The following is a 20,622-nucleotide window of genomic DNA, read 5'->3' as shown; positions in this document are numbered from 1 at the left end:
TCTAATCCCAACCATCTTGTCGTCAAATCGTACTCCTTTCTCTTCAGTATCTCCCTTAAAGCCCAATTTCCGAAATATGTGCTCACTCATCTTGTACTACATCTGGCATTTCCTACCGGTATCTAAGCCCCGTGATCCCGCAAACCGAAACAATCTGCAAACTAAGCGGGACCCTCGAATAGCTGAACATACCCTCATACCCTCGTACCGGTGACAAAGGTCACAGGTCACAGGTCAGGGTCAAACGTGCGGTGGATAGACTCATCCCTCAAGGGATCTGGGGCTTGATGTAAATAAAACTATTGTTGGGGCTTTGCATATCTGATGTAGAAGTTCGTTGTAGGCATAAAGTAAATAACCACTAGAGAGCGCACTCGCCAATTTCTTCTAAGAACACGACTCACCACTGCGGGCGGGGGGACGCGGCATAATCCGCGGCTACTATTGGTCAGTTCACGGTCGCTACTAAAGGATCGTACTGATCGTAGCCTTATAGTACGCGCAAAATCACTAACTTTTGGCGAGCGTCGGGGCACTGTATGCGCAGTCAAGTGGTTTTATAGTCTTTGGTTGTAGGTAAAGGAGGTGGTTGTACTTTTGTGTGGGTACACGTCATTTTTTATGTTGACGGTATACCCTATCTGTTTCTTAGAAGTTTGTCTCTGATATTTTTTTCATATTGTAGTTTATTACAATTTTCATTAAATACAATCCCTTTGCATTTCCTATTTAACTTATCAATATCTCATTTGTACCCAAAGCACAGATTACTTACCTAATAGTTACTACTCCAAAGGGCCTTTTGTTAGAGCAGTCCGAACCATCCTGGATTTATTACCGGCCCGGAGCCGTATATTTCCGTAAGCAGGTCCCCGTCAAGTTCGTGTAACGCATGTTAATGTAAAGCTATCCTGATTTAACTTAAATTGGTTTGGTATTCAACGTTCCTTGTGGAGCAAAGCGATTCCTGACTGCTTAGTAGTTTAGCTCTGCTTTTGGCAGGCCCTTTGCATATTTAAGTTCGAGACGTGAGAATGGCAAACGTGAAAGATTTAAGTGGATGGGAGTGAAATTGTTTATTTTTTCCTTCTTTCAATTACGTGGATATTTGTTTTTTTTTTAAGAAAATTATTTGCTTTCTACCTATTTTTACAACAATAGTCACATCGTGTCACCTCAACTTTTATTTGAGCCACGAACGTCGGATAACAAACATTTGTACAGAAGTCAACAAAAACCTTGACAGCTATCAAAATAACTATTTATTTGCTTTAGTACTCTATTCTATTAACTAAATAAACAGTTTTTACTTCTGTAGAACTGTAAAAAAGACAAACAAACAAACATGAATAGTTACGATTCAAAAGCTTTTTGTTAGAGACGACAGATTTGCATTTCCTGCAACACAAAAAGATGTAAATAGAGATGAAGCCGGCATTGACAATGCGAAACAAATAAATAGTATCGCGGAACAAAATACCAGTCTTCTGTAGTGGTACAACTGGTACAATGTGGCTTAGATCAATCGTTTATTAGTTTCGTACGTTAATAGTTGATTATTGTAGATTTAGATAAAACAGTTACGAATGTGAAATTAGTCAGTTTTATCAAACAGTAGCTCCAGCGGACTCGGAGCACAGAGCTTGAACTACAAACGAATGCTGATTTCTCCCATAATACAAGTAAATAACATTGACCCGAAGTTCAAGAATTACTTCCGCCACTGGTCCTTCCAACAATGCGAACTTTGTCAGAACTTTTTCTAAGAAAAATCAACATAGAGATGAGAATCAAAGTACCTCTTTGACCCTCCCCGTTCGTTCCTGTTTAATTTGCTCTTCTTACAAATTCAGGGTCGGTTCTCATTACACCTTCCAAGTATTTCAAAGTTCATTAAGATTAACATAATTAACTAAAGTACGGAGTCATTTTCTATTAAATTCCTTAATTACTTCGCGAGGGAATGACACCTACAAACAAGGGCGTAGCCAGGATTCTATACAGGGGCAGATTAGCAAAATCCCATACTACATTGTTTTAATCGTGATTTTTAACATATGAGTATCTAACATTGGTGGTGGAGGTGAGGTAAACATCAAAAACAAATATAACAATAAGAAACAGCTTTATTATTTGAAGAGTAATCTGCGCGGTTCTTCACAAAATTTATTAAAAACTTCTCTTACAATTTCATCTTTTTTTTCTTGGACAATTTTCCGGTGTACGCTTAACATACATAGCCCGTTTAAAAGGTTTTCGGTCATTGTAGACCTCAGCCACGTTTTGATACGTCTCAGGGTAGAAAAAGACCTTTCTATATTACTTGTTGTACACGGTTGTGCCAACAAAATAAGTATGGCTTTTTTGGTTGTCGGGAAGAAAGTGTCCGCCTCCTTTAATACATCAATAAGATCTAATTTTTCTAGAGCGTCTTTTTCTATACCTTTATCCTTCCAAAGGTTATACCATAATTCCGCTTCATGCTCAAAAAGAAGAAGATCATAGTACTGGCAGAAATCTTGCGATTTTTCTTTAAAATCAACCAGTGACCTATTTAACATTGAACTTGGATGTATCGACATTAAACTAAAAGCTGGTAAATGTTCATTAAAAAAACGCTGGACGAGTGCGGATATCAAAGAATCTAAATAAGGAATGATAATTGATCGCTTCCAAAAATCGCATAAACTCTCAGCTGGGTGATTGGACCTATGCGGCTGCGAAATATCAAAACCCAGTATCTGCACAAAACCAAATTTTATAGGAGAGCCGAAAAACGATTTCATATCTTTGACAGCTTGCCGTTTCAATAATATTAGTCGTACCGTCCTGGGAGTGATTGCAAAATTTGAGGGAGATAACAGGGTTTTAAAAAAAAGTGTTTTAATGCGTCTATCACCAAGTATGTACGTAGAGGAGCAGTTACTAATAAAAAAATTGTTTTCTTAGTTCTAACTTTTTGAGTGTGACTATTTCAAAACCTAGTAAGATCACTTGCTTTGTTTTCATTTAGGTCTGAATTTACTGAGTAGAAACTAAATGCACTTTTATAAACCTAGTAAGAAACAATAGAATAAAACAACGAAATAGTGATAAGCAGTTTTAATGAAAAAGATTAAAAAAAAAACTCTTTTTCTCAGTAAAAAAAAATAATCACTCAAAGTATTTGAAAACAATATTCAAATAAAATAAATTATTCGCTTATTAAAAATTGTCCACCAGAAACTAAATCAACTGAATTATTATTGATCGGTAAACTTTGCCAAAACTCCCTTCTGTTCATTGACATAAGCTGTAATAATGATTTTACTATGCCTTTCTTTTTACTTTCTTTAATGCCTCTTGGAATATATTTTAAGGTTGGCATGGTCAAGGGATTGTGTTTTTTCATAACGTTCGGTATGGCCGCGGGCCGTACACTACATGAACGTGCCCCAAAGGGTGATAGCCATTAGGCTAAGCCGGGGGTACCGCACGATCTCCCGCGAAGCAGCTGGCCTACTAGCCGGACTGCCACCGTGGGATCTGGAGGCGAGAGTCTTCTTGCGCCTGTACGACTGGCGCGAGGAGGCTCAGCGCCGGGGAGAAACCCCGTTGCCGCGGCAAGTTGTCGCGCAGCGGGCGGAGCTCCGGCGCGATCTCATGGTGGCCTGGAGGGAACGACTGTCGCAACCCAGTACAGGGCACGCCACCATAGTGGCGGTAAGTCCCCTCTTTGAGGAGTGGCTCGGCAGGAGTCACGGCGCCCTCACGTACCGCATGACGCAGGTCCTCACCGGACACGGTTGTTTCGGGAGGTACTTGCATCGAATCTTTCGTGAGGCGGCGCCCGGGTATCACCACTGTGCGGACAGCCCCGAGGACACGGTGGACCACACAGTCCAGGAGTGCCCTGCGTGGGAAGGGCACCGCCGAGTACTCGTCGAGGCTTTAGGCGGCGGCGACTTCTCGCGTCCGGCCCTGGTTCAGGCCATGGTCCGGAGCGAGAGGGAATGGGATGCCTTCGCCTCCTTCTGCGAAGCAGTCATGCTCGAGAAGGAGGCGGCGGAACGTCAGAGTTCGCACCTCTCATCCCGGCCGCCACGCTGGACCAGGTAGACACCACGGGCGCCGGGTGTCGCGAGATAACTCCCGGCCACCATAGGCATGGGTCTGTGGGCGGTGAGTTCGGGTGGCTCAGCGTCCCTCTGTCTGCTTAGACGACAGACCCGTGTCGACGGCGCGCGTTGTTCCACGCGCTCCTCAAAGAGATGTCAGCAACCCCAGCGGGGCCCAGTAGGGCCAAGGCCTGCCGGGGCTGCGGGTTGTTCGAAAGAGATACCGTGGCTCTGGCAAATAAAAGGCCCACGACGGAACACGACGGTTATTGGTCAGTAAGAGTCTGACACTCCCTCATCGCTGCTAACCCACAGCGGGAGGGGTCATTTGATGATTTTTGACGTCGTTTAAAAAAATGCTTTTTATTCATAAAAAACCTTGGAAAACAAGCAATCTTGACAATATTATACACTGAAGCGTACTTAAATTTCACCATGTTGTTCTTTTAAAGCACTCAAGATCAATTTCGACCTATAAAACTGATTTTTGCTCATTTTTAGAGACAAAAACACGCACTTGCAACGACTTGTTCTCACTTACTAAAGTTGCGCGGGAGTTTTGACGTTTGTTACAACCATTTCATTGGCTTAGTATCTACATGAACCATTTTATATCCAAGTAACTACAAGCACTAACTAGGTTTTTAAAATGGTTGATGTTAGATACTATGTTTTAATCTTGTAATTTTTGCATTTTGAAAACGTTTACTGTAGATACTAGGTTTCCGACTTTGTGTAACTTCGTTTTTGTAAAAATTTTGGGAGTTTTTGCTATCCTAGTATGTGGAGAATGGTCTATAAGGTCGAAAAATGCAAAAACACGCTTTTTTTAAAATTTGTCACATACTAGGTTTTGAAATTGCACAGCCGTATGTTGTTGGCGACATGCAATACGCGGGATTTGCAAATCACTGCCAATGGCAGTTGCAGTTCTACGTGAAATGTCTAAAATAATCTGACTCTCTTTGTCTGCGTTACCACGATGATCTCTAATAACAGAAATAATTCTCTTGATATGATTCACACACGTGTACATATCGATATTCTTCGATTGTAATGCATTTGCAACAGGTTCCAATATACTTTATCCCAGTGATTGAAAGATGCATATCTATCTTTTCTTTTCAATGACACATTTTGCCCATGTCTAATGCCTCGCCTCTCGCTCAGGGGGGGGCAGCTGCCCCTCCCTGCCCGTACCTCGCTACGCCCATGCCTACAAAAGTAAGGAAGGAACCTTATCTCATTTTGTATTACATTGCCGCTTTGGTAATACAGTTTTGGTAATGATGGCACAGGAATTACGCAATGCAAATCGGATTTTAAACTTGTTTGGTATGGCAACAGGCTGTTTTGTAGGGTTACCAACAGTTTTAGTTTGGTGGGATAAGCAATAAAACACTCTAAGCGTCTTAAACTAAAAATTTTGATTTGCGATAAAATCCATAGTATGGTCATTCTGTTCCTCGTGAATAAACTAGAATAATCTAATTTCCACGTTTCTTGAGTATTTTGTGAAAAAATACACCTATTCTACAGCGGCGTCATATCAGAATCACATTTGAGTGAGCATTATACTCAGTTTCAGTCATAAAAGTCAGTAAATAAATCTACACAAACGAAATCCTTTACAACATAAAATACTTCAATCCACTAGATAAAATACTGAAACGACCTTTTTGACAAAAAATAAGAATAACACTGGAATTCATCATCATCCTCCTGTCCTTATCCCAATTTTTTTATTTGGGGTCGGCGCAGCATGTTTTCTTCTTCCATTCTCTTCTGTCTGCCGTCATCTCACAAGTGCTTAACAAAGGAATTATTTCGTGGGAAGTTTCAAATTATTGTAAATAGTTGGTTACCCATCATATCTGTTCGAGTCTGTTGCTAACGAGCGCCAATTTGCTGAGATTGTAGAGTGCTCATTAACGGCACAGTTGTAATCACTTATCTATTATACCTTTGAGTTGAGCAGCCATTAACCACGGGAAGTAAAGGATAATGTTCGAGTAATGTTTAGGCAATGTTTCCTTTATAAACGGGTAATGTTTGGGACTGTTTTAGTGCGATTTTTGGAAAGGTTAGTGATTAAAAAGGTAGTGTGTTAAAATAGCTTCATATCTATGCATGGGGTTGTCTTGAAAAATAAATACTCTAATTGATCGGTTTTTTTTTTCTATTGGAGCTATGGAAATAAGCTTCTAACCTATCTAAATCATGGTGGTAACAAATATACATCAACCACAATATAGGTTTTGACTATTTACATGACCTGCTTGCATAGTTTTTCAAATGTGTTCAATGAAGTTTATAGAAATCAGCCATCAATGATGGCCTCTCATGCATTTTTATTCATCATCAACATCATCATCATCAGCCTATCGCAGTCCACTGCTGGACACGCCACTGAGATCGATTTTCGGCTTCTTATTAGTTAGCTCAAAATTACAATATCGAACACAATATAGTAGTGTCCTCAGCAGAAACCATGACAAGCAGTACATTATCATCACGTTGAGAAGCACCACAGTTTCAGTGGTTTCAGCCACCGCCGGCTATATTTCACAGAATATTATCAATATAAATTACGTGTTACATGACGCTTTGCAGGGAAATGCTATTAATTTGCTTAACCAACGGCAGCTTATCAAAACTGTGATTTATCATTTGGGAACTTTATTATTTTGTGTTTTTAAATAATAATTTTCAGTTTTAATTATTATTTTTTTAAACATCCTTTTGGTTGTGAAGAGAGTCTGTGCGTTGTCACAGATTATACTAGATAGTTATGGCGTTGTGCCCAGCATTACGACATTAAAAAGGCTGATGGTGATAGTAATGAACTGCAAAAACACGAAAATAATTTATTTGTAAGTAAATTGTCTTTTCTGTTAGATAACTTGCAAACCGGTTTAGTGGAGTCACCCGTGCATCGGAGAGCTCGTAAATGTCGGTCCTGCGCCTGATCTCTCTCCGGTCGTATCGGATTGCCGTCCCATCGGGTTATGAGAGTGAAGAAATAGTGAGTGCACCTGTGTTTGCGCAAATGCTTGTGCACTATAATATGTCCTGTGCAGCTGGCTGATCTCGTTATATGAGAACAGCCGCCGTGGCCGAAATCGGCCGTGGATGCCATTATAGTGCCTGCCTTCTTCCGTACCAGTTTTCTGCCTCACGTTATTTCAAAAACCATCGTTTCTATGCTTCTCCCCTTTCCACATTCTTCTACTTTGATGCTCATTTTAGCATGAATCTGTTTTGTTATGTAAACACATAAGACCTTGGCATTATGTACAAAGTTGAGTCGCGGTCAGATGGCCGTCGGTCTATGTAAAATTCAGCATTGGTTTATATTCAGCAGCTTCTAACTAGTTATCCTTGAGGTCTATTTCAGAATTAGCATCTTAACTTGGATTTGAATGGCATTTGACTGAGATTTGCCAGTTAGGGATAGATATCTTTTTCTGCCTAATTTGGGTTAAGTCTGCTCTAGGTGGTGAAGGAATTAAATATATACCAAAGACATCTGTTGTCTTTTAAAGGTTCTAATATAATAAAGTTTGTTTGTTTGTTTGCACTTAAGTCGCCGAAACTTCTGAACCGATTTCAAAAAATGATATTTCACTGTTAGAAACCCGAGTAACACAGGCTTTATTTCATCCCGGTACGGTAAGAAGTTCCCAAGGCACACAGGTCACGCGGTAAAGTAAATTAAAAAATTCAATGCCATTTCTGTCTTCTGTTCTTTCTGTGTGTATGTGTGTGTTGAGACAGGAAGAATGTAATAATTGTTCTTGGTTTTCAGATCACAAATGATATATTTTTATTGCAAAGTTGGTTTCAGTCTGATTACAATACTTAACGCACTGTTGTTTACTATCACGATTACAAATTATCAATTTCGTAACACAATTAAAGTGATTGATGAACTTGAAATTGTTTGTTGTTACAAGCAAAAGTTGTAAGTAATATTTTATCGTAGAGGAATATTTCGGAACTTGCCTTGCCCTACTTTTCAATAACACTTTTGAAAACATTTCTTTTTATGATCTATCTGATGTGTTTGAACATAATTTAATAAGTTTTAGAGAAACACACGTTAAATAACAATTTAAGTAACGTCATACCTACCACAGGTATAGAATATGATTGTAGTAGTTGAAGATATACTTTTTAAAAGAGCAGCCCAATGTTTTTGTGACAACATGCCACAGTTATTTCCTTATCCACCGTTGTTTTTCTAATGCATTCACTTGACAAGGAAGTTGCCTATGTATGATACTCCAACACTATCGGGCATCTTTTCAATAGTTCTTAAACACTAACCATTTTTTTCTACGACTTTATTTTATGAATTTACAGTTAAATATGTAATATATATATTTGTAAATACGTTTGTATGAGCATATGAGTTGTACATTGTGACAGGAACGCAACATCCCAGCGTTGTTGACACGCCAGTGGGAAGTGCTGTTGTATGGACGGATGTGACCGGCTGTTTTGGCTCCAACTTCGTGTTTACAATGCATCCACATTGCTGAACGTTACACGCACGTTTCATGAACATTATGCCCTGTTATATGACGAGAATTTAGAAAATCCTACAAATACTTTTGAAGGGCCTCACATAGTCATTTGAATATCAAAAACAGATTTTGAAATCATCAATCTTCCTTAAAATTCCATCGATCGTGTAAAAACGCAAACTAACATAAAGATATCAATCATATCATTGTGCCTCTTCAGTAAACCCGCACTTGAGAGATACCAAAACAAATAAGCCTAAATATTAGTGTTATCACCGTCATATCGGTTACTAACGTAATTTATAACCGCACGATTGAACTGTAGGCATATTATTCACAAATATATTCCGATAACACGCCACTTTACAACCTATGTTCGGGCAATAAAAATTGCTTGGTTGTAATCTAGATCCTGTTAACAATGGAGGTTGATTATATAGCAGTTTATAGTATTGTTGACAGACAGCCGGTCTGGTCGCGGCATCTTTGTTAAGCCGTCTACACACTCGCGCGCGAACCGCGCGCGAAGGCGCGAAACACCCGCGTAACATGAGTGTAGATCCGATTCGCATATTCTTCGCGGCTTCGCGGCTCGTTCGCGCTGTGTTCCCCGAAAATTGTCGGTTTTTTGTCCCGCGACAAAGCGCTCGCAGGCGCGAAGCGCGACGTGAACGCGACAAGACTATACATTCGCGCCTCGGGCAGCTCAGTCGCTCAGTAGCAATTGACACGGATGGTTGTGTTTTAGTTTTTTTTTAGGTATATGCTACGATTTTGCTTGCAAAATGAGTAACGTGTGGAGCAATGAATTAGAACTAACATTTATAGAATGTTTTCGTGCTGAGCCGGTATTATGGGACATTAATTTGAAAGATTATAAAAATAAACTGAAAACCCATGATGCTTGGATGCGGATAAGTACGGTGATGGAAATACCAATTGATGAATTGAAAAAGAAAAAAGATTCTCTCATGTCAAGCTATAGGAGCTACAAGGGAAAAGTTAAGAAGTCCGTTCAATCGGGAGCTGGTGCCGATGAGATATATCAGCCCATTTGGTTCGCTTATGAAGCAATGGATGCTTTTTTGGGAGATACTCTAAAGTGTAAAAAAAGTATGAATACGGTTAGTAGATAACTTTATTTTTTAATAGTTAGGTACTTAAATATTACTTAAATATTTTGTGAATTCGTTTCTTATTTCTGTGGCGTTATTTGCTGATCGCCGAGGTACTCTTCTCAAGTTACGAAAAGCGGATGTATTTTCTTGATCTGTCCTCCATGATCCAGGTTGTATAAGTACTCCATCATCATCAAACATATCAATAGATCCGGGTGGTGTATAGATATGTAAAGAAGTAGAACTTCGTCTCAAGAAGTTATGTAGTAGTATACAAGTATATGTTATAAGGCGAGCCTTTTGTGGTTGTAATGGGATTGGTTTTCTAAACACTCTAAATCTGGCCGCCAATATACCAAAAGTATTTTCTACCACTACCCGAGCTGAAGATAATCTTTGTTGAATTCACGTTTTGCAGATCCTATGTTGTGCTGATCAGGATAGGGCTTCATTAAATGTTCTGACAGTGCAAAGGCTCCATCCCCCAAAAAAACGTAGGGCACATCAATGTTCGAACCTGGTAATGGATGCGGTGGTGGTAAATTTAAGCTGTTTGTACACATCTTGTTCCATAAAATACTATTTGTAAAAACTCCACCGTCACTTATTCTGCCTTGGCAACCAATGTCAGCAAACATGAAATTGTATTGACTATCAACTAATGCTAGTAATACTATACTGTAGGTTCTTTTATAATTATAGTATACAGAACCAGAATTGAATGGACAGTCGAGAACAATATGTTTGCCGTCAATAGATCCAACCGCTCGAGGAAACTTCCTTGCAAATCCTCTTTCAATACGCAGCCACTCTTCTGGACAAGATGGTATCTGCAAAAAACATAACATATATAAAACCTTCATGTAAAAAACAGTATTTAAGTGCCTAAATGTATGTGTGTTTTTAGGAACGTGGAATAAAGGAGCCTAAAGAAGTAAATCTCGAAGCTATTAAAGAGAATGTTGAAGAAATGAATGAAAATCGAAGTCAGTCTATTAACACCCAAAAAGACAGTGACCAGACAATCCACCGACGCAAAATCTCTTCAGAAGTGGTTGACGCAGGAAATGTCGTTAAAGACGCTCTTATCACCTTCAAATCCACGCTAAAAAGGAACCCATTACAGCCTATTCAGCAAGACGATGATTGCGATTTATACGGAAAACTATTAGCAAATAAGTTGCGAAAATTATCTGAAAAGAATAGATTGAAGTTGATGCACGACATTGATGGGATGTATTTACAATACCAATTTGATGACCCTTTAGTGATGACTCCATCGCCACCTCATTTTATGAACCAAGAACAGGCACATCATCATCTACGCATTCAGAGCCTCCATTTCATTACGGGCAGGCGAATCAAAATACTTATTACCAAAATAGACAAGTAATATCAGCCCCACCTTCTAATATCATTATTCAATCGAACCGGCTAATTCGTACACCAGATTATCCTGTCCTTCATTTACCAGAGAACCAAGATGCAAACACATCTGATCATAATAATGATATAGTTCAGACAGCTTTTGACTTAAGTTAAATACCTACTGAAATTACCGAATTTTGTTTTATTGTCTATTGAATTTTGTTATTATATTTGGTTGATTTTGCAAAGTTATATTCTAGATTCTAAGTAGTTCTGTATATGCATAATAAAAGTATTAAATTGATGTCCTTACTTTTATTTCATCCTCTAACACTTCACATAGGGCATGGCAAACTTCGGGTATAATTTTTGATATTATTTGTGGTGAAACTTTGAACAAAAAATGAAGGCTTTCAAAGTCATCTCCTGTTGCTAAGTATCTCAGTGTTATAGCGAGACGTATCTGGGCAGGAATAGCTTTTCGTAATTGGGTGTCTTGTTTTGAAATTCGTGTTGAAATTTGACTAAGCAAATATTCAAAATCATTTAATGACATCCGGGAAAACTTTTGAATTCATCTGTAGGTTCTGCAACTAGTTCATTCAACTGCTCCTCCATGGTTGCACTGTAACAAAATACAAAGTTATCAAGTATCAGATCCCACATCACAAGATATGTTACAGCGGCGTATTACATTTTAACTGTTATTAAAACTGTAATATAGCTAAAAGTGAATATATATTTATTTCACCCATCTTGTACTACGTACTTACTATATCCTAAACTCTATGAGAAAGCATAATAAATTGGTACTTACCTGGTTCTGTTTCGGTGAATGGTGGTAATCCACCATCTCCGTTTTCTTTGCTTCTTTTGAATTGTTTGTTTTTTCTTTATGGCGTAACTATAAATTGCTAAAGCGCAAAGTAGCCCCGCAGCTGCTGTAGTGGTTTCACTGTCCATACCGACTACAAATAAACTATATTGATTAAATGCTTGGCGTGCATACGCGTCAAGTGCGCGAACTATACTGAGAGCCCGGCGCGAACCTCTGCCAGTGTGGACAGTTGGCAGTTCTTGCTCCAATTCGCGCCGCGATTCGCGTCGCGATTGGCGCCGTGATTCGCGCGCGAGTGTGTAGATGGCTTTATCGCCACGCCGCGGCCGAGGGTGCACGGGAAGCACTTCATTCAGCCTCTGATTGCAGGAAAATGGAAAACAGTCGACGGCCAACCGCCGCGCGGGACACACGCCCGTGCCTCGCTTAAAAAAAAATCGCGCGCGCGCGAAACCTGACAATAAATTACGATTAAATAGTTATTAATTCAAAATTTATTTATAAAAATAGTATTATTAGTGTTATTTAGATGCCAAAATTTAATCAACAATTTGACAATAAAATATAGAGATTCTATTTTGTAAAAATATATTCATAGAATAAAGATGACAGATCAGAAGAATATGGAAGTATGCGGGAGTGTTATGGACGGTGTTGCTGAGAAGGGAGGCGTGCTGGAGTCGCCCAGTAAGAAGGGAGCGACGGAATACACGGTGTACCCCATTCGATGGCTGGTTTTGTTCGTGTTCGTGTTCAACTCGGCCTCGAACTCGATGCAATGGATACAGTACACTATAATTCAGGACGCGATCGTCAAGTACTACGGCGTGTCGAGTATCCAAGTTTATTGGACTTCGATGATCTTCATGATTACGTACATTCCTCTCATATTTCCCGCCAGCTGGCTGTTGGATAAGACGGTAAGACACTTATTAATTTTATGGCCGTTCCTCAACTTTTGTGTCAGTTGTAAAAGCCAGTCAATTTCAGATTCTCGCGGATAGTATGCAAATCAAAAATTAATTAAATAGATAAAGATGAACTTTTCAAGCAGACCCTTAAATTTAACGGTAACATTGGAAGCTTTACTGTACTTACATGGAATTAAAATAAACAGGCATTTAATAAGTTAATGATAACACATAATAATATTAATAGAGGCAAACGATAAGATGATCGTCAGTTGTTTTTATTGTTATCGCACTCTCTGGTAACATTGAACTCTTCAACAAAATCTGGGTTTTTAATTATGTTATGACTTAATTTAAATACCTAACAAATTACTACTAAATAAGAGGAGAATTAAACATAAAATTTATCGTTGTACCTATTCGATAAAAGATCAATACCTGATTTAAAATCGAATGGAAATTATCAATGTAAAACACATTTTTATTTAATTTTATTATATTAAATCCGTCAAAACAAAAACATATGAGTCATTCGATAGTTTCTTAGTAACCAGACAATCATTGATGTTTACTATGACGCCTTGAACTTCAGATAACAACGAACACAACTATTTACATCTATTACTATGATAATATGAGATTATGACAATACTTTGCATCTACTTATCTTCACCACCTATCTCCGTGGCATCTAAATCGGCTCAGCTATTTTAGCCTGAAAGCTTTTACATATCAAATGATTTTTATACCCTAAAACTACTGTCACATCTAGTTATAGTGGTAGCCAACTCTGACATAGGAAAATGTTAGGCAGATGATGAATAAGGCCTAAGTTCATCAACAACATAAACGTCAATTTTCTTAAAACAACTGTTCACTTTGAAAAAAGGTAGATGGGTGTTTAGATAATGAATTACATAATTTATTCAGAGTGCTTTCCTTAACGAACAAAATGTCAGAATCACTTGGAGTCTGTAACGGGAAGACGCTGATATTACATGTGGAATATATGATACCCATTGAACTATATTAGATTATACCTTCATGGTTAATTAAATCTAATATGGAGTAATAGTGATGGCTGTTATTGAACATCTTTGGCAGTCGTCACGGGTAGTCAGAAGCCAGTGTGTCTGACAACCAGTCTGTAACTGGGTTGAGGCGATCAGATAGACAGTCGCTTCTTGTAAAACACTGGTACCTACTTAGCTGCCTCTGGTTAAACTGAAAGCCGACCCCAACAAAGTTGAAAAAACTGATATAGTGATGACATCAGGTTAATTTTTTTTTACTTCGACGTCTGTTTATGTTTTTGCAACCTTTTCCTCCTTAAAACAACCACAATGAATAATCAGGTTCCGGTATCAACCAAAACTTAAGCACCACAAAAATTAAACATACTTATGTATTATCATTTGATTTAGAATCTCGTATCTATACACTTAGTCATGGAAATTATTAATAATAGGTATAATGTTTTTGTTATCTACGGAAATATAGAAAAAACATCGTGCAGAAATGGTTACTTCCTTTTTTCAAAACGATTTAAAGGACTTGAACGTCCATTTCAGTCAGCTTGAAAAGTTAGGCTTCTAAACCATTAGGTACAGGAATTATCATAAAACTTACTTATTTTTCGGGTTTTCATTGTGATTTTTTCCTGATCTTAAACAAACATTATTTAAATCTCATGATTCACACAAGACGACAAAGGAACTAAAGATAAGGCGATAACAAATACTATAAAGTCTAATTACTCGTATCATGCTAATCTAGTGCCTATTGTTTGCGAGGCAAAGACTTCGGAATTAAATTTATCGTCATGGATGGTCTTAGCTACAATTCGCCACATATAATTATGCATATCGGAGTTAGTCATTGAGAAGTCAAGAGTTTTTTTCATATATTTTTTTGAGTTTGGTGGTGTCAATAGTAGCTTACTTCCGACAAGCAAAGCTTCTCGACAATATCTGTAACTACGAACAAAACTAGCAAGGAGAAAACGGTTAACTTGCAAAGTTATTTAAAGTACCTACTTTTCTTAAACGTTTAAACCATCAGCCCATAGAATAAATTAATAAGTCCAAAAGCTGGATATTTCCCGTGATTTCGGCCGCAAATTCGTACTATAATTGTGCCTACTTCGTTCGTACTAGCACAGATTACTTAATATATTAGTTACTTCGGTGCTAGTAAGTGCACTTTACAGTTTCAGCTGTAAATCCATCAGTTTTCCAGCCCTATAGTTTCCTCACTAAACACAGGCAGATAAAACCATGGCAAGCAGCTAGTCTAACGTTAGGGATTATGCTACTATTCTGGCTTGTAGTAAATCCAATCAATCCTGAATAGAGCTTTCTTAAAGCCTCTGTACCGTAAACACGGATTCGGTTTTGGCTCAATACAGCTATGCGTTTGTATTTACACATTTACAACGGTAATGCTCATATTCAATACGATCCCTAACAATAAAGAGAAAAAAAATACAGCCGAATTGAGAACCTCCTCCTTTTTTTGAAGTCTGTTGAAAAAACTTTGATTTTAAAATCACAAGAAGCCGAAACAATTAAACCGATTTCAAAAATTATTTAACTGTTGTGAAGTTCCAATATTTCCGGTGATAGGCTATATTTTATCCCGTTACGGGAACAAGTTTTCATGGGACGCGGGTTAAACCGCGTGAAACAGCTGAATTCTTAATATTTTTGAATTTAAAATTATTCAGTATCGCGGTAATTAAAATTCTTAGACTTATTGGTAATTACTTCGGGAGTATTTGAAACAATAGCGTTACGTAAGACCTAGCTTCAGAAAGAATTTCTTCAGAACATCATTTCTTATTAGCAATGTATTTATGAATGCTATTAAAATTTTGCGCACGATTTGAACAAAAATATGATTATTCATTTATTACCTACTTTTACCTATACCTTGGGTATTTTCACCTTATAGCTTGAGGATAAACAGTTATATAGCTTGTTTTTATAACTTCCTTAAATGTCAGACGTGTATACTATTAAACTATGATTAAATTAAATGTTGATGCTAATTCCGTTCGCATAAAAACAAGATTATCTTTGTAGTACGCAAAAGAGACCTTGGGGACTGCCTAAGGCCTAGATAACCTCGTATTCTAGGTCTTAATTAGTACGAAATATAACTTATAGTATAGAAGAAAATAAAATAAAAGATAATAAAATGCTTCTTCATATATTTCAATGTTAAGCGATATAGCGGATAAAGCATTTTATTACACTTAATTTTAAATGACTTAGCGCGTAATCTTAAGACTATGGCATTTATATTATAAGCCTAAAACATAAACATCCGGTTTATATATATAAAAAAAATACTTTGAAAAAATAAACGTGATACCTAATTCATAAAAAAACTGTTCATTTAAGAAAACGAACCTTTATGCTGTCGGTATACTTGGGTTAAATATCTCACAGTAAATTATATTTCAAATTCTATAAGCGGGAATTCCCCTTGCAACGTTAAGAACATGTATTTATTTCAACAGTCAATAACTTCATAGATATTGGTATAATATAACTACCGTGTAATTATCTAGCTAGAGCTACTACTAATTGGATATATTATCAGCCAATATGTTTCGCTTTTGGCCACAAGCAAAATTGCATAGTGTGGCCGGTATACATTGTTTAGAAAATCAATGTCCCGACTGTGTTAAACATGTTTAGAATAACATAGTAAGCTAACAACACAGATACGCATTTATGTCAAAATTGTCACTGACCGTATAGATAGCAGTTAGTTTTTAGTTGTCTGTGGGATCCATGAAGAAGAATCCACTAGCAATAAGATTTATCCAATCTTTCATCCTTATAGGCTCTTCCTTCGTCTCTGATCCTAATTTATTAGTAGACTATCCTTATCAAAGTTCTATTCGAACTACTGACTAGTTAATGAATGAAACTAATATGAATGTGAAGTAAAGATAGATTATCTTCCAACGTCCAAAATATGTATATCTAAACGAATTTATAGTATTTTCTACCATCGGCACATATTAAATTATACTAGAATTTGCATATCAAGGATATTACTTACGTGAGTAGGTATGATTTATAATCTCTAAACAAGTTTAATAAATAATCTCAAAATGTGGTCCATACCGAATTAATTCAATAGATTTAAGCAATTGGATAAAAAATATGGGGTTATTTGGAATTATGCAAATTCACTTTTAAATTATCCTTTGATTATAATGCCTACCAAGCATTCCCAGCAAAAATAGATTTACCGACCGAAAATTTTGTGAAATATAATATTCCTTTGAATTGACAATTTACTTCAGTTGGTTTCCCGCGGTCAATTTATTTTCATTACGGTCTCACTCGTGAAAAATGATTTCATTAAGTAACCTTAGGTTGCTTCAGTACTGTGTGCCAAATAATTCGTTCAATTTAGTATTATATCTTAAAAATATGAATACACACTTCGTATAAGTTATTTGAGAGACTAAAAAACTATGAAATAATAATTTGAGTTAAAGAAATACTGATTTATAGTTTCGCCATTGAAATGGGTATTCTTACCATTAGATTCGGTCAACGAACGCTACTATGTTGACAACATGTTAATTTCACGGTGAAAACTCAGTTCTACGTCATTCAAGCTACAGTTGCGATTATTTTTTTTCTTTGGCACATTTTTGTCAGGCAATATTTAAGTATGTATTACTTGCCAATTTTATGGCAACTGAATCAATATTAGTACTAAATACAGACGCTCTTACAATGTGCTGAAAAGGCTGCAACTGTTACCTACAAACCAAATAATAGGAGTTATGTTTTACTGACCATATCATAACGAAATAAATATACGTTTGTGATGGCAATACAATTAAATGCTAATATAATTACTAGTTAAACCGCAAAATATGATTGTAAAATTATACCTAGAACCGATGTATGTTAAAGAATGCTAATAAAAACGAACTAATTATACCTTCTTGGAAATATCGAAGGTTTTCCTTGAAGTTATTGCAGAATATAATCTCTTTGTACTAGAAGAGCTACTTCTGGCATTATTTTTGGATAGAATAAAGCCTCTTCTTGTACCTCTATAGAAAAGCATTGATCAATGTTAACGTTATTTGTTTTTTTTACAATTCTCATTTGTGATCCAAGTTCCTCAATTTATTTTGATTAACTAATTAACTATAACAAAGTTCTCAATAATATACTTCTGTTAACACATTTTATATTTTCATACATTGTGCTACATTTTCGCAGTAATTTTCCTAGATGTGTGTCCTTCAAAGTTGGTAATCTTAATTGTTTTGTCTGTTTATGACAAGTTTCGAGGAAATTGCTGTAGGTACAAAACGTGATTTCTAATAGCAGATGTTGTAAAAGATTATGAATACACACTGTTTTGTGAATGATTTCCACGTGTATTCTTAACTTTGTCGTATCTCATAAAATGAACTCATTTGGCACAACTATTGATTGTCTTACAGAGTTACAAGTTACTGTAAGGTATTTTGTTTTTAATAAACAAAATATCAACCAACCACGATTAATAAATTGTTCGATGGCCATTTTATTCTGGCGCTTTCTTGTGCTAAATAAACAGTGTCTATAAGGATTCTTAAAATTGCAATTAGTTGCTTAAATTACTTACATATTAATTAAATTAATTACATATCTACATATTAATTAAATTTCTTCAACATTTTTACGGACTTTGGTCTGTCAAGAACTAGATTACATCATTCTTCATCTATTTGCCGGTAAACATCGTATGATATTCGCATGATTACCCCGAAGTTATTTTATCAGCTATCACCTAATATTTATTATGATGATTATCTTCAGCGACCATCGACCACACGCATGATCAACATACAACATATAAATAGTTTCACAATACACTAGCCATTTTCCCGCGGTTTCACATGCGTCCCGTGGAAACTACTGCCCGTAGTGGGATAAAATATATCCTACTAGCTTTTGCCCGCAACTTCGTTCGCGTGGAATAGTGACTACCAGCAGATTTTTGATTTGACCAATAGATGGCGCTATATGTCCGGAATAATTTTATTTTTATTTTTTTTTGTAATAAAAACTATCCTATGTCCTTTCTCAGGTTTCAAACTATGTCTGTACCAAATTTCACACAAATCGGTTCAGTAGTTTAGGCGTGAAGAAAAGACAGACAGACAGACAGAAAGACAGACAGACAGACAGACAGACAGACAGAGTTACTTTCGCATTTATAATATTAGTTTGGATGATAGGTACTAGGGAAAAGTGTCGCTTTCGAACAATTTTTTTCAAATCATTTTATCAGTTTCGGAGGCTTTAGGGTGGGTACAAACAAAAAAATGTTTCCTCTTTATTATAGATAGGTACAGTATAGATGGATAATGATTAAGTAGGTACCTATATTTATTTATATTTAGAGGTAGTGTCCATCAACCACACGCATGATTAACGCAATATAGTTTCGCAAAATAATAATTTTGAACCGTTGAACATATTATTTCCATAAATTCCCAATGAAATAGGTTTGAAACAGTTCAGTGGTAAACCTGAATAGTGTTCGAAATGATTATTTAGTAATTGGATTTATGTTTGTGCTTGTTCATTTCAAATACATATTTTGTCGCGTGTGTTTAATTAGGTATTGTAGAGAGGTAGTGGTAATACTGGTACATTTTAATGATTTTAGCTTTAAATCAATACTGTTAATAAAATTGTCAGTATTAGGTTGCCCTGGGTAACCGGATTGAGGAGGTCAGATAGGCATTCGCTCCTCATAAAACACTGCTCCTGGTTAAACTAGAAGCCGACCCCAACATAGTTCGGAAAAGGCTAGGCAGATGATGATTATAAAAATGTTTCTACAAATTGTTTCTTATGATCAGAAACATCAGTAGCGACAGTAAAATGTTCACAGTAAAATGAAACAAATCGGATACTGATAACAATCTCTGCAAAACATTCCGTAATAACCGGTAATTCTTCGAAATGCTTCCTAATTGTTTAATTAATTTTGTTGTTATCAATCAATCAGTCTGCTACCAAGAGGTTTGTTTAATTTTAGCGTAATTATGTTTATCTGATACTTATCAGATAACATCTCACATTCCATCTTGCGATATTTATTTGTAAATACTCTGATTGGAATCTGATACCATTTTTGTAAGTGGTGCTATAGGTCGCTTTAAGTATATTTGGGAGTTATCAACAATTATTTGAGAAGATAACTTTATTTTTGATTGATTACCTATTTCACAGGAGCCTCAAAATTATATCAAATAATTATGTTACGAAAAAGTTGTACACAAATCTTTTTACATTAACATTCTAGAATACCTATTCCGTAAGACAGACGTGACTAAGAAAGTTTAATCTATTATGAAAACCTCATGAAAGCGCACTATTCTCCGCAAATGACCGTCCAGCTTTATAATTTGCATATTAAATAACGTCATTAAGCGCAGAGGGCTTTCATTTCCTTCCTTTGTTTGAAGTCAGGTGGAAACTGTCGTTTTAAAGCTTACATTACATTTATCCTTAAATATTAACTGATTTGGAAAAATATTCCATGTGATCTAACAATCGCTAGTGTCAGATTTTCCTCAAATCAGCCTGAAAATAAGTCTTATTATAACATATTCTACTGCATATGTACGCATTACATTTGGCTTAAACCAGAAATAGGAATCTTAACTCAAATCCCGGATGACAGAACCTCTGGATCTAATTAGCAGGCTTACTACCAGGA

General features: G+C 36.6%; 1 protein-coding gene and 1 long non-coding RNA gene across 3 annotated transcripts in view; one reads left to right on the top strand and one right to left on the bottom strand.

The window, feature by feature from the left end:
- LOC110381844 (uncharacterized MFS-type transporter C09D4.1) overlaps positions 1-20,622 on the top strand; it is a 58,502-nt gene that overhangs the window by 10,615 nt on the left and 27,265 nt on the right. Inside the window, exon 1 of one of the 2 annotated variants that reach the window (XM_021342259.3) lies at positions 12,325-12,870. The exons of the other annotated variant lie outside the window; for it this stretch is intronic. Within the exon in view, the coding sequence (XP_021197934.1) occupies positions 12,556-12,870 (315 nt within the window). The 5' untranslated portion in view covers positions 12,325-12,555. Of the gene's footprint in view, positions 1-12,324; positions 12,871-20,622 lie in introns of those variants that run through there. 2 annotated transcript variants of the gene reach the window in all.
- LOC110373990 (uncharacterized) lies at positions 9,747-12,245 on the bottom strand. Its single transcript, XR_010278113.1, has 3 exons — positions 11,930-12,245; positions 11,426-11,737; positions 9,747-10,574 (listed from the first exon to the last, which is right to left on the bottom strand). It is a non-coding gene; the product is annotated as an uncharacterized LOC110373990 (long non-coding RNA).

Source organism: Helicoverpa armigera, chromosome 3 (assembly GCF_030705265.1).
Source record: "Helicoverpa armigera isolate CAAS_96S chromosome 3, ASM3070526v1, whole genome shotgun sequence".
Lineage (NCBI taxonomy): Eukaryota > Metazoa > Arthropoda > Insecta > Lepidoptera > Noctuidae > Helicoverpa > Helicoverpa armigera.
This window is presented reverse-complemented; position numbering and strand designations above follow the sequence as displayed.